General features: G+C 42.3%; 1 protein-coding gene across 3 annotated transcripts in view; it reads right to left on the bottom strand.

The window, feature by feature from the left end:
• Positions 1 to 14595, bottom strand: part of Mrpl39 (mitochondrial ribosomal protein L39) — a 41488-nt gene extending 26893 nt beyond the window's left edge. For 2 of the 3 annotated variants that reach the window (XM_035444363.1, XM_035444362.1), the window contains exons 1-9: positions 14458 to 14536; positions 14088 to 14159; positions 13766 to 13972; positions 12119 to 12258; positions 10789 to 10888; positions 9805 to 9872; positions 7426 to 7538; positions 4513 to 4578; positions 3121 to 3274 (exon numbers count right to left, since the gene is read on the bottom strand). In XM_035444363.1, the coding sequence (XP_035300254.1) occupies positions 3121 to 3274; positions 4513 to 4578; positions 7426 to 7538; positions 9805 to 9872; positions 10789 to 10888; positions 12119 to 12258; positions 13766 to 13972; positions 14088 to 14159; positions 14458 to 14521 (984 nt within the window). In that variant the 5' untranslated portion in view covers positions 14522 to 14536. Of the gene's footprint in view, positions 1 to 3120; positions 3275 to 4512; positions 4579 to 7425; positions 7539 to 9804; positions 9873 to 10788; positions 10889 to 12118; positions 12259 to 13765; positions 13973 to 14087; positions 14160 to 14457 lie in introns of all 3 variants that reach the window. The other variant, XM_027412378.2, reaches the window with a different exon arrangement.
• Between the last annotated feature and the right edge of the window lie 440 nt (positions 14596 to 15035).

Genomic DNA, 15035 nt, shown 5'->3' with positions numbered 1-15035 from the left:
AGTGAATATTACACACACACACAGTGGTCAGTGACTATTTCACACACACACACACACACACACACACACACACACAGTGGTCAGTGACTATTACACACACACACACACACACACACACACACACACACACACACACACACGAGCTTAGAAAGTCTGTAATAAGAGGCAACATTACTAATCATCTGCATGCAAACCCTTCTATAGACAGCATGATATGCCAAAGAGGAAACTTAACCCTCCTGAAGCAGAAGGGACAACTGATGCAGAGAACTCGGCATGTAGCTGGGACAGAGCAGACAGAGGAGGCAGGGACCTGCAGTGAGGTCAGCCAGGCAAGCAGGGCGCTCCTGCAGGGCTGTGACACAGGACAGAGCTGGGTTTGCTTGAGGGAGACCACTGGAAAGTTGAGAAAGTTGAGGCATGAAGAATTATACAACTTGTATATAGTACACACCTCTAATCTCAGCTTTAAGAAGCAAAGGCAGGAGGGTCAGAAGAAAAATCAAGGTCACCTTAATCTACACAGTGACTTCACGGTCAGCCTGACTACAGGAGACCCTGTCTTCAGGAAAAAAAAAAAAAAAAGGAAACAAATATTGGACTGGATCAGTGGCTTGGAGATTAAAAGCACCGGCTGTTCTACAGGAGCCAGGTTCAATTCCTAGCACCTACACGCTAGCGCATAACCAGCCATAACTCTAGTTCCATAGGATCGGATGCCATCTTCTGGCCTCCAGTGACCACATAGTGCACAGGTATACATACAGACAAAACACTCCTACACATAATAATTTTTTTAAGTGACCAGCCAGGCAGTGGTGGCACCCCCCTTTGATCCCAGCATTTGGGAGGCAGGGCCTGATCTACAGAGCGGGTTCCAGGGTAGCTAGGACTACATCAAGAAACCCTGTCTTGAAAAAAGTGAGGAAAAAAAAACTAAACAAATTAGAGCTACACCATGGAGGATAAGGATGACAGAAGAATCAGATTGTGCTTTGAGATAAAAGTCAAGAGGATTTGCTAATAAACGGGAAGGAAGACCGTCTCAAGGACCATCTCAAATAAATCAAAATGGGAACAACTAGGGAAAGAAGCACGTGCTCGGAGAAAGCCAACATGCGAACATGGATGTCATCCCACTTGTGAGAGTGGATTCCTGATTCTGTCCTATTGTCCATCCCTTTCAGTACCACAGTCTCCATTGCTGCAGCTACAAACAGGCTGTGAAGTCAAGACGATGCCTCCTCCCATGTTACAATCTAGCAAAACTGTTTCAGCTACTATAACTCCTCTACCCTGCAGTTCAACTTTAGGCTATGTGTGCTAAAAAATTTCAAATGAAAAAATATTTCTATAAATGAAACAGAGATTCCATATTAACATATTAGAAACTGAACATACTAAAGATAACAATTCTTTCCAAACTACTACAGAGATTTAGAGAAATTTCTGTTATGATCCTAAAAAGATTACACTAAAGTTAAATGGAGTGCAAAGGAATTCCAGTAGTTAAATTTTTATATGAATACACACACACACACACACACACACACACACACACACACACACACACAGGAAGCTTATAAAACAGAATTCCATGTGGCTCTTCCAAAAGTCCTGAGAGTAAGTTGTTCCCCTCCAACCTTCTCCTCAGCCTACACTCCCACCCCTCTCTCCACCTCAACCGTCCTTCCCAGTATCCCGCCTTCCCCTGCCTGCCATGTGCTGACAATCCCTCTTCCTTTAAGGTCTCTCTTCCCTCCCCACCACTGTCCCCCACTCCTAGCTGGGCAACTGACAGCTGAAGGGGAGGAAGAGTCAGTACTCCTTTTAAGGGTGTGCCCCCCGGCAAGTCCACCACTCTAATGGATGGCCTCAGACCCATGAGTACATGGGCAGCACAAGCTGGACTTGGTGGGAAATATAAAAAAAGGATGACACAAAAGTTGGAAAGGAGTCAAGAAATAATGGATCTGAGAGGAGTTAGGGGAGGAGGGGGAGTAAATATGACCAAATACATTGTATACATGAAATGTTCAATAACTGAAATTAATTAATAAAAACACATTGGCCAGGCATCATGGCACATGCCTTTAGCCCCGGCACTCTGGAGGCAGAAGTAGGTGGATACCTGTGAAATCAAGGCCAACCTGGTCTACATAGTGAGTGCCAGGATATCCAGAGGTATGTAGAGAGACCCTGCCTCAAGCAAACATACATACTGGAAAAATAATAAAAATGCAATTTTGACAAAGAACAATAAAATGGAAGAAATTATTGACCTTATTCAGTGCCCTATTTATAGCCACGGTAACTAACACTGTGGGTATGGTAGAGAGATGGGTGCGTGTGATCAATGGAACAAAACCGAAACCCCAGAAGCAGGACTGCCCGCCCAGCCCATGTTTCCTAGAGCCGTGTCCATACCCTAACTGCTACACTGCACTGTTTTCTAAGACATCACCACTAAAGAAACCAGACACACGAGCATGACACCTACTATTTCTTGTAACTACAGTTACCACAAAGGCCAATGTTAAAAACAGAATGAAAGACAAAGCATTACAAAAGGCGGAGGCAACGTGGGAAACAACATCCTCCTTGATTCACGGCGGATCCTAAGGGTAGAGGAAGAGGGCAACATGCAAGGCCTTCCGGACGCCCCACTCACTAACAAGCACCCAGAGCCCCTCAGTTCATCATCACTTTTTTCTCCTACGCTACTTTGGAAAATTAAAAAGGCTACCTCAGTTTGATTCCGTAGACGAACCTTTAGTCCTGAACAAATCTGTTTTACATTATGAAGGAGGTTGTAAAATTATTAGTGGGACACAAGGAAAATGAAAATGCTTGTTCTCCCAGTTTATATAAAATCAAGTCTAGAGCCAACCCACTCCCAGACAGAAGCTATCTGTCTGGGATATCCCATTCCACATAGAGGGATCCTCCCTCAGCTTAGACACAAGGGGGTGGGCCTAGGCCCTATCCCAAAGGACATGACAGACTCTGAAGACCCCCTATGGAAGGCCTCACTCTCCCTGGGGAGCAGAAAGGGTATGGGATAGGTAGGGTGTTAGTTGGGGCAGTCAGGGGAGGAGGGAAGGCTCTGGCTTTACTTACTCTCAAGTGAGTGGGTAAAGACAGGCCCTGAAATCTTCGAACGAGGTTTGGCTGAGTGGGGTGAAGATTGTGGACTGCTGACACCTCGAACTGGAAACAAATACTTGTTCTCGGGATAAGAGGGCCTTCACTCACATCAATGAAGTCACCAATTCTGTTTTGGTAGAAAAAAATAAGCAAAGAAAACATTAATATCAAGTCACAGTAGCCTGAAAAAAAAAAATCTACTTCTCCTTTTCGCTGTATCTCAATGCAAAAATAATCTGCCCAATCCATCAGTGACAAACCCTGGCATACCATGCCAAGAGAATAAACAATGGGAAATTGTAAGAAGAATCTTTTTCTTAATTGGGATTCAGATAAGCATAAAGGATTTCAAGAGTCATGAACACATCATGCTATCAAGCACATCCAAATTGTCTAAGACTGACAACCCACAACCTTACAGTAACCCACAGTAGCCACGTCTATAATTCTGTATGCAGGGCAGAGTAAATGCAGAAAAAAAAGGACTGTTTCTAGAAGAAAAACACCCAGGACTGTGGAACTGGAGAAAAGGCTCAGAGTTATAAGAGGACTTGATGTGCAAGCATAAAGACCTGAGTTCAATGCCCAGCACCCATGTAAAAGGCAAGCATAGCTATGCATGCCTGTAACCCTGTTTGTTACATGGGGTCAGAGATGGATGAATCCCAGGACTTCACTGGCTAGCCAGTGTAGCTGAAGCCACAAGCTTGCTGTTCAGAGAGCAACAGAAGAAATTCCATGTCCTCCTTTGGAAGAGAATGCACCGTGATCTCCTGTTCTCTCCCTTTCTCCTCCATCCCCCACTCCTAGAAATTGCTCTCCATAGGAAACCATCAACATAAGCAGTGGATTTTCTCCATCTTGTACCAAAGAGTATATTCCATTTTAATTTACATGAACCATAAATAAAAAATTATCGTTCGTGGTTTTATAGATAAAACTAGGGTCCAATTCCTATCTGAATGTTTCAACTTTCAAAAGCAACTCTCAAAAATTACATTTTTAACATTCTAAAATCTTCAACTGACTAAAAAGAAATCATAAAGTCACATGTGGTAGCATATGCCTGTAATCCCAGCACTCAGGAGGCTGAAGCAGGAGCATCACATATTTGAGGCCAGTTTACAAGAGACCCTGTCTCAAGCCAATACAGAAAGATAGAAAGTGCATAAAATGAAAAACAAAAGCACGACTGTCCTTAGAGATCATGTGAAACCCCCAGCTGTCACCGTCAACACTAACAAAGCAACAGAGTAAGGACACGACAACACTAAACAGAACACAGCATCCACTTTCCCAACACCCTTCATTAGGGGAACACAGCCAGGCTTACTGTAGCATGGCTACCCAATTTTAGACTCTTACCTGTGTAGCTTGACTATTCTCTCGGGATTCTGAGATGCCTTCTCTTCTATGAAGTCCACTTTATACCTGAAAAGCAGCACCAAAAACAAACTCAAACTCAAACTCAAACTCTAAATACACAAAAACACTCAAAGACGCCCTGTGTCCACTTGAGCTTCAGCGGCAGTTTCAGCTGGAGCCTCCGACGCCTCACCTCCCTCTTCTCAGGCTGGATTCCAGAGCTCCACCAACTCTCTCACCAAGCTCACATCACCTCATGGCTGCCCACTGAGTGGACACTGAGTGTGATCCTTCACTTTGCTCATCGCAGCATTCTCTCCACAGGCCTCGGTGACATGCCAGCCACCTGCTAACCTGGCTCTTTAGCCACCCCCCACTTCGGTCTATCTGGCTTCACCCCCATCTTCACTTAAGCACCTGCCTGGAAGCAGCTTCTTGACTTCAAGTGTTAGCTTCCGCTGACACAGTGGGATTCCCCCACACCCCTGCCCCAATCCACGGCTCTCCTCAGTGCTGGAGATCTAAACCTTCCTGACATCTACCAGGATGGATATCCCATAAACACCTTAAACCACCAGTCACCAAATGGGACAACAAAAAAGTCTCCTTTTCTAATTCAAACTGTTTTTCATGAATTTCCTATCTTATTATGATATGTGAAAAACCAAAAGCGATTCCCTTGATTGTTCTAACACCACACCCTGTATCCACTAGACCACCAAGTCCTACGAGTCCTAGTGTCTGAAGTCTCTGAGTTTACCCAGCTCTGTCAGTATAACTAATCAATACACATGCAGTACTCGAAGCCCAGGTAAATGCTTGCTAAGAACTTGTCCCTGTATCCTCAAGGGCCAAGTAGATATCAAGTGGGCATGAACTGGGGGTGCAGTGGGGAGCACTGATTTACACCTGTCATCTTTCTTCCACCAGACGCCCAATGCAGATGGAGGGGCCAATTCCCCTGACTATGTGTCTGTCCTAACCCTACTTTGTGTGGCATTCTTGTGTCTGTGAGGCAAAGCCAATGATGGTACCTTCATTTCTCTCAGAAGCAGAAAGGCCCAGTCACTAAATGACCTTCTACAGTTCACCATTCTTACCCTCCTAAATTTATCCAAAGCTATCCCCTTCCTCCCATCACACGAAGATAAGATACCAATGTCCCAGAATCCCCTACCCTCTGACAGTTGAGCGTAGAAAAGGAAAATTCCACCAAACCCAGGATGGATGCTTAAAAGTACACTGTGAGTAACACAGCTGGGGAGCACTTCAGATGCAGGAAGTGATAGAGAAATATGTCCTAAATGTAAATGCGCCCTGGACTCTGAGCATTTGGGATTGAAAAGAATATAAAATATTTAACAGCTTTGATACTGGCCATATGTTAAATTAACATTTTAGTATCACAGATTTTCTTTTAACATTTTTTATGTAGCCACTGGAAAATTTAATAAAATTAGATAAATGGCTTAATCATATTTCTGTTAGAAGCTGTGTGCCTCGAATATTGTCAGAAAGGAAACTGATAAGCTCTGATAACCCAGGAATTGTCTTACGCATCAATGCTACAAGATGGTTTGACCTATGGTACTAGGTACTAGCTATACTTTAGTTCAGTTAAACAATACATTAGTGCAAAGTGCAGTGAACTAGGAAATGCTAAAAACACTTCACAGGAAAGGGTTTCACAGCCAATCCCTTGGAAAACAGTCTTCCGCCCTTTGGGAGGCCTTGTTTTGCAACTGGGCTAACTGGATTTTTCACTTCAGCACTGATTAATGTCTCTGGAAGATACTATGAGGTATACTGCTTTGCAAGATGCCAAGCTAGAGAATAAGCTGAGGAACCTCTTAATACGGTTACAACAAAATATTCCTGTAAGAGTCTGTGAGTCCATTGCTAAACACCTTAGGAAATTCTAACCATGTCCTTTGTGAATTCCAAGTATACATTGTGGCTTTAGGCTACAATGCTTTTTGTTCTCAACACAGATACTCTTTTCCAAGCACCTTCTAGTGGATAAACATTCCAGTTCAGTTTGCTCTTAAAAAGACAAGTAGAAGGGAAGCTACAAATTTTAAGGGGAAAAGAGACTTGAGAAGCCAAGCAGGAATTGAAATGTTGGCAAATCCATCAGGTGGTTATTTCACAGAAAGAAAAGTATGGCCTAAATGCAGAAAGAGTGTCCAGACTACTTGCATTTCTAGTCTTAACCTTTTCTCTTGGAGGGGAGGAACAAGAGGTAAAAAAATAACACTGTTGTTTACAAGTTATCACTTCAGAGTGAGAAAAAAAAGGTAAACATACTATCTTGATAAAAAGAGAAGGGCTGGCCTGAAAATGGAAACTAAAACACAGTGAGAAAATTACTGAGGAAGTAGGGACCACTTTCCTCAAAGAAACAGCAATGGGATGAACACAGACAACACAGAAAGAGAAATGAAACAAAGCAAAACAAACAAACAAAAAAAAAAAATTTAAGGGCAAAAAAATTAAAAGGTGCCTTACGTAAATCAAAGATTAAAAACTCCTGCTGAGCATAGAAGTATAAGAGGACCATGAACCCAGGTGTAAGAAGCCCATGACTCCAGGTGTAAAAGGCCCATGACCCCAGGTGTAAGAGGCCCACAACTCCATGTATTTCAAACACTAAGACAGGAAAATGAGAACTTCAAAGTCTGCCTGCACAACTTAGTGAGACCGTGTCTCACAATCAAAAGTAAAAGGAGGGCTGGAAATCTAGCTCAATGGCAAACTACCTGCCTAGCATGCACAAGGCCCAAGGTTCAACCAACAGTGCCAGAAAAAAAAATAAATAAATAAATAAGTAAAATAAAATGACAAAATTACTTTAAAAAATTGAGTTTTTGTTATTATGTGCTATTGTTTTAGGAGAATGCAGCCAACACTTACTTGTTATGTTGAAATATTTCTAATGCCACTTTTGCATCAACTTCCAGAGTTTCAAAGGGAAGGTCCCTGTACATTAAAGCACGGGCATCTTTTGTGAAAGAACGCAGGTTCTCCTGAAAAATAATATAGGATTAATAGTTAGTAACCAGTCTCCACAGTGTGTCTCCATAAGTCTCTATAAGTCAGAAAGACAAGCACACACTCAGTGCTGCAGATCTAAGTTCAAAAGAAGGAAAAGGTAACTCATTAGAACATTTCTCCTTCACAGTATTTGAGTATGTAAACTATACACATTCTTTCAATTTCACAAACTCAAAATCTTGTAAGATATTGTACTAGTAAAAACTGTTAAAGACAATTCTGCAGAGAAACTTTTAATATTTCACCCAAAATACACAAATGTTTACTAAAATCAGAACACAAGTAGAAACACTAATAAGCATTGAGACACAAAAGAACATATGTGTACACACATGACTAAAACTGGGTTCAAACATGCATGAGAAAAACATCATTGTTTTCATCCCTCAGTTTCACTGGCCATGTACTATCAACATATCCCAGACCAATCAGGACCGCCATCATTTATGGAGCAGAAATACACAATTAACTGAGGTTTTTGTTATGTATGTCTTTGTTATTTTGGGTCAGTTTTTCATGTCTGATTCTTTAAGCACTCTCCGAGGGGAAAAACCGTGTTTTTTTTTTTTTTTTTTTTTTTTGGTTTTTGGTTTTTTTCTTTAATGTGTGTGTGTGTGCAAGTGCCCACAGAAGCCAGAGAGGGTGTCGTCAGATCTACTAGCACTGGAGTTACAGGCAGTTATGAGCTGCCTGGTGTAGGTGCTAGGAACAGAACCCATGTCTTCAGTAAGAACAGCAAGTTCTCTTTCCATTGCCAAGCCATCTCTCCAGCCTCATCTCTCTCTAGATACCCCTCCTGCATATACAGAACTCTCACTGTATGCAAAGCACTAAAATAGTTTAAGGTGGAAGTTTTCAGACTCTGCTCTGGGAATCCAAGTATGGCTCCAGGTCCCCTAACACAACATTAAGGAACAAGTTAAGCTCATACATACACACACATATGGTGTGTGTGTGTGTGTGTGTGTGTGTGTGTGTGTGTGTGTGTATGAGGTGTCGGTGTCGGTGTCTGTGTAGTGGGTGGTATATGTGAACCTGCTGAGGTGGGAGATACACACTGAGGCCAGAAGAGAGCATCAATTATCAGGCTCCTGCTCTATCACTCTTTAGCATATTCCCATCAGTGTAGGTCACAGGACCTGAAGCTAGACCATGATTAGCAAACCTCCAGTGATCCCCGCCTCTGCTCCCCCAACAGTGCAAGGGTGACAAGTAGGTGCAGTCACACTCAGGGTTTTACATGGATACTCAGAACCTCGTGCTGTCACGGCATCTCAGGTAGGATTTTTACTGTTGTGATAAACACTGTGTCCACAAGCATGGTCATGGAGAAGGAAAGTTTATTTCACTCATACTTTCGCACCACCACCCATCAACAAAGGAGGTCAGGGCAGAACTGGGAGCAGGAGCTGAAGCAGAGGCCATGGAGTTGTACTGCTTAATGGCCTGCTCCGTGGCTTGCTCAGCCTGCCTTCTTATAGCACCCAGGAGCGCCAGTCCAGGGATGGCACCACCCGCAATAGACTGGGCCCTCCCACATCAATCACTAACTAGGAAAACTCTATACAGAGCTGTCTACAGGCCAGTCTGGTGGGGACATTTTCTCAGCTGAAGCTCGTTCTTCTCCTATGACTCTAGCTTCTGTCGGTGACAAAAAGCTAGTCGGCACACAACAAGCATTCTTACTGAGCCATCTCTCCAGCCCAGCTTGTGGATCTTATGTTCTGGATGCCCTACATATACTACCTTGAGAAAGGCACCTCAAAAGCAAGGCATGGTGGCGCACACCTTTAATCCCAGCAAAGGAGGCAAAGGCAGGCAGATCTCTGAGAGTCTGATATCAGCCTTATCTACAAAGTTAGTTCCAGGCCAGCCAGGCTATACTGTAAGACTCTGTGTCATGCATAAAAGAAAAAAAATAAACAAAAAAGAGTAAGTTAAGCAAGACATAAAAGTGCAGTATGTCTGACTTCATTATTGTGAATACCCTAATCCAAACATAAATGGCAAATAAGCTGAAAAATCACCAGCAGATAGATGTGTTTACAGTATAGAGTGAGAAAGGATGAATGGGTGGATAGCAGATCGGTGACTGACAGACACATAAACAATAAAGACTCTCAGAGAGAGGTTCTCTTAAGTACCTTCAATGTACAGTACCATTCAGCATTAATAACAGCACCATTTAACAGAGTATAACGCACATTCAAAAAATAATGCTCCAAAGGCTATACTCACTTTCGTTGGCATCCATTCATCCAGTCTCTTATCCAAAACTACATCATAGCAGAAAGCCCCAGCAATGACTGTAAGTCCAACAGCAAGAAAAACAAGAAGCAAGACAAATCTGTTAGGGTAAGAAGTTTCTAATCTGCAACAACTGATTAGTTAGAGCATAGAATAAAAGTTAGCAATCATCCATAACTCTATCTATTATAAAATTATTTTCACTACCCCAGCTGCTTGCTAGGGCATCATAAAATTTCCCCTATCAAAAGCAGTTCATCTTTTGTCAATCCAAAAAGCTTGAGTTTTTCCTAAACATTCACACTCTTTTCAGGAATATTAACACTATAGGGTTCTCAAATGAATGCTACATACAAAAACTACCCAAAGACAAGAGATAAGTATATGAATGAGTAAACACACAGGAAATGTCCAATTTCTTTATCTATTACATATCTTAACTTATTTTTTGTTCTTAGAATCATCATCTGAGCTTCTCTCACATATTTTGGCACGTGTGTATGTGTGTGTGTGTGTGTGTGTGTGTGTGTGTTAATTTCACACATTGCTACTATCCATAAAGATGAGAAATCCCGATGTTAGCAAGGCTATAGACTCTTACCCTAGGGTCTCATCAATGTGGTGCCCCCCTCAGGTCATGTCTCTGAAGAATGGAACCACCCTTAAGTACAGCTATTCTTGGCAGCCTACCTATCTGCCAATTCCTCTCCCTTCCACAAATTCAATTTAGAAATAGTCTTAAAATGGAAAGAAAAAAAAAAAAAGAAACACTATGACAGTGCAATTCCATAACATTTGTATTCAAGAGTAACTAATTTTACTGTGTTAATTACTGACATCAGATTACTTCAGAGCAATTTTATTACCTACAATATATGAAGCATATATTACATAAAATCAGAAATTAACTCTGTACATAATCAAAATCAAAGTATCTATAAATCCTAAAAGTATAAATATTGATGTATATATTACCAGGGACTTCAGGTGCTCTGACCAAGCTGATCACATAATCATCTTTGAATGCTCTTTCTACTACACAGCCCATCATCATGGCACAAGAACGCCAATAAGCCTAAAGAAAGACATATACACATAAATATAACACACTAAGATTCACTAAAGATTCTACAATAGTAAAACTTAAATCAACTCTTGGCTTAGCACTGATTTTTCCAATAACTGCTCATTGATCCAGAGCAATTATGCTATAAATATAATCAAAATCGATTGCACTTTTGCCAAAATACCTAGGTTCACATCCAGACTTACCACTTCCTAACTAGTAACCTTAGTCAAGGTGTGGGAGCTCTCTTTATCATTTCTTCATGGAAATGAGAAGAAAAGCACCTACTGTCTAGAGTTTATGAGATCAGATGAACACCTGTAAATTACTTAAACAGTGTTACAACTACTAAAGCCTTCATCAGCTTCTTTTTGAAGTATGTCATTTCAACAGATGTTTATTGACTATTTCCTGAAGTGAAGGACTAGATCCAAAAAGGGAATTATCTCTGTATTAACAGAAGCAGGATTCTAATGCATCCTGCAGTAAGATGAAAATACTGTATTAGAGACACTAGCCAAGTGTTGCTAGATCCTAAAGAATTTTGACAGGCAGAAACCTAGCAGGTTCCACAGAGCAGATGGTGTTTTAGCTGAATCATAAAACAAAGAGAATTTTAAAGGGAAGGAAAGTGATCTGCATTGAAGGACGAGCACCAGCAAAAGCAAGGAGGAAAATAAAGCATAAGTCATTAGCCACCAAGTACTCTCCTGTGGCCAGAGCAAGGAAGAGGGGGAAAAGATCCAGTAGGAAGTAAGACTAAAACAGCAGGCTGGAGGCAGAAAGCCCCAGAAAGCCATGGTAACTTTACCATGTAGCAAGTTCTTTGGGGATAAATGATATGGCCCCGTAAAGTCACTAATAAAATGTAATAGAACTCTGAAGGGTAATGTTAAAACAAAAGGGAGGGGTGGCTGGAATAGAGTCAAAAAGTTACTAAAATTATCCACAGAAGATGGTCTGATTCAGACCAAATTCAAGTTCGATCAGTATGAGTGGAACTCCCAATTGTATGAGTGTTACAAAGGTTATGAGCATAAATGACACGCTGTATAATTTCCCAATTACAGACAAGTTGATGCCAATAGTATTTTGAGCTACAAAAATACCTAAGCTGAACAGTAAAACACTATCTACTAGAATACCACATATGAGTTTGGCCATATTTTTAGATTTTATACTTCATAGAATGCAGGTTTGATTTAAAAGAAGAAAAAACTGGAGGAGGGAGAAAAATACCTTATTCACTTCTGTTGGGTCAGGGTCTTTGAAAGTAAGAAATTTTATCTCACAGGACTTGGTCAAAGGCTTATACATGTCCCACGGCTGTCCGTCCACAAGAGCCAGAATGGACTTTCTGCAGTACCACTCACTTAAATCTAGGAATGCAAAACTGATTGATGATCTAAATCTAACAAAACCCAAACCTAAGAGTTACATGTTTAAGTGCTACATTCTGGAACAAAATAATGGAAAGCAAAATTCTGCCAATTATTTTTGCAGAAATATTAAATATTATACATATGATGAATTAAAAAAAAACATCAACATCAACACACAAAGGTATTATTAACAAATTACCCAAATCTTTAACAAAATTTATTAAACCTAAGTATAGTCTTGAGTTAATTTGCCAATTAATAAAATAATCTTCAAAGAGCTATAATTAAATATTCAAAGAGAAACAGCATGGATACATGGATTGATTCACATACAATCAGAAGAAAAGGAAATATACACATATGTGTATATATACACTCACATAAATCTGTGTAAATTATCCTTGAGTCTTTCTCCCAAACCAACTCTTTCTTCCATTACTGCATTACACAGACATTTCAAGTTAAATAATGTAGTTACCATTGTAAAATTATAAACGAGAATTCACATGCAAACCAATCCTCTCTAATCTGTTCCATTACCTCTAACCCTGATTACACATTACATACACACACACTCACAAAAATGATCAAACTACAGAATCTAACAAATAAACTAGTACATAAGTTCCATCACAAAGGTCTTAGAAGTCATGGTGAGGATAACTCAGAAACTTCGTCTCTGCACATGGCATGTATGGAGTTCCATTGTGGCCTTCGGTTTGTCTTACTCTCCTCTGAAATCTCCTACTGTCTATCACATAGCCCAGGCTAAGATCATCATCAGTGCTTTTTTAGTGTCAAGAGTAGAGTGAGACTGAGTTCACGAGCCTTAGACTAGTTTCAGCCGGTAAGTAACCCTGCCAGTCATTACTGACTCTTTTAAAAGTTTAAACAACACAGCCAATCATTCTTAGCTATCATTTGGGAGATAATCTAAATTCAAATATCAGATACATCTATCAAAGCTCTATCCAAATGTCTTTAGCCCCCTCATTTCCACACCAAATCATATATAAGCCCAAGAATCTCTCTAACAATATACAGAGACAACTAACTTTAACATTCACTATAGGTAACATTTCCATTCATACATACATTTAGTACCTATACTAAACAAAACCACAACACCAGGGACAGGTAGCAAGCAGATGAGAGTTTCATTCGGTTAGAAAAAAGCTAGAAAGGAAAAGGTAGAAAAAACCAAAAACTCAAAATACTTTAATGAGACCAGCAGGATAAATGCTCCCAGTAAATGGAAAGAGAGTCTCACTGGCATCAAGCACCCTAAGCTTAGTCATATTCAAGCAAAGTTGGAGACAACCTGTAAGCCACAGAAACGCTACATTATCCACAGTACCCACAAAGTAAAAGGAACCGTGAACGACAATAAAGCACCAAACAAATTCCATAGCTTCACAAAGCTATTTCAGCATTTTCCCCTCGGCAGTGTTCTACGTAGCTCGAGTAAAAATGGTCAGAAGTGTACACGGATTCTGCTACTTACGCATGGCGCAACTGTAGGGAGTTGAAATGTTTTTATTCATCACGAAGACGGTGCCAGGATCAGTTTTCCCAACATGCTTAACTTCGATCTTTTCTGTTCGGGGAGTTAACGATAACTGCCTACTTTTCTCTTTATTAAAAAGATCATTCCGCATTTCTGTCAGTTCGGTGGGTGACAGCTGAGCGGCTGGCGACGTCGCTATAAACCCTATGAAGAAACGAAAGACTGCGTAAATGAACAGCTTACTGCGGGCAAGCAAACAAGAGAACGTTGCAGAATACAGGCCACAGCATGAGTGGTTGAGCGAGCATAGGCCCCGCACCTCTGGTTTTCTCTCTCATGACCACCGACCTCCTCCTCGGCGGCATCCCGAAGCCAGGCGGAGGAAACCGGACTGGGTGGGAAGGAAGCAGCGCTGGCGTTGGAAAGGGGCCGGGAGGGGACAGGAGAGCCGAAAGCCCATGCCCAAACTGTCACTATCTGGCAAGGGAAATGCTGGACTTTTCTCCCAAGCTCCAAAGCAGGGGACTTGGCCGGGCAAGCACGAGTCCTCCCTCCCTGGAGGAGACGGGGGCATGTTTGCAGGAGCCTGGGAGTCTTCCCTAAAGCCCCGCGAGCGCCTCCCGGGCCCGCGCCCCTTCTCTTTCCCCGACTCCTGCACCCCACATTGTCTTCCCAGCAAAAAAACTCACTCCAGCGGGCCCCGCCGCCCGGCCCGGGCCGCGGAAGCAGCAGCCTCCCGACCGTCGTAGCCATAGCCTTCCAAGGGCGCCCAGGCATTCCCTGCGCGCAGGTCCTTGCTTCCCTCTTCCCCCCGGAAACTAGGAGCACAAAGCCATGGTTCCGTGCGACCGCTCGGTTCCGGAGCGGGCGCTGGGGCCGCGCGGCGCCACGCGGAGGCGAGCTCGCGCTTCTCCGCAGAGTGATCAGTGGAAAAGCCTGGAATGCTCTCCGAGGTGCAGGGACGACCCGGTGCGAGGCTGCCGTGCGGGGTAGCGGGGGTGTCTCTCCTGTGCAGGGGGGTCACACACGAGCCTTTGTCTTGCAAAGGTTTCTGCAAAGGCAGAAAAGTTAAAAGGGGGACTTTCTGCTCTTGCATTTCCGACAGTCCGGCCAGCCGCCCCAGGACACAACTCTAGATGGTGGAATAAAGAGTTTTGCACGGGTGAGTTTTTAAAAGTTCGGCTGCAGCGGGTCTGCGCCTGGCTCGCCATTTAATCGACCACGTTTCTGTTGTCTTGGAAACGCATCGCGTTGACTTTAGAGAGAA

Source organism: Cricetulus griseus, chromosome 4, assembly GCF_003668045.3.
Source record: "Cricetulus griseus strain 17A/GY chromosome 4, alternate assembly CriGri-PICRH-1.0, whole genome shotgun sequence".
NCBI classification, from domain to species: Eukaryota; Metazoa; Chordata; class Mammalia; order Rodentia; family Cricetidae; genus Cricetulus; species Cricetulus griseus.
This window is presented reverse-complemented; position numbering and strand designations above follow the sequence as displayed.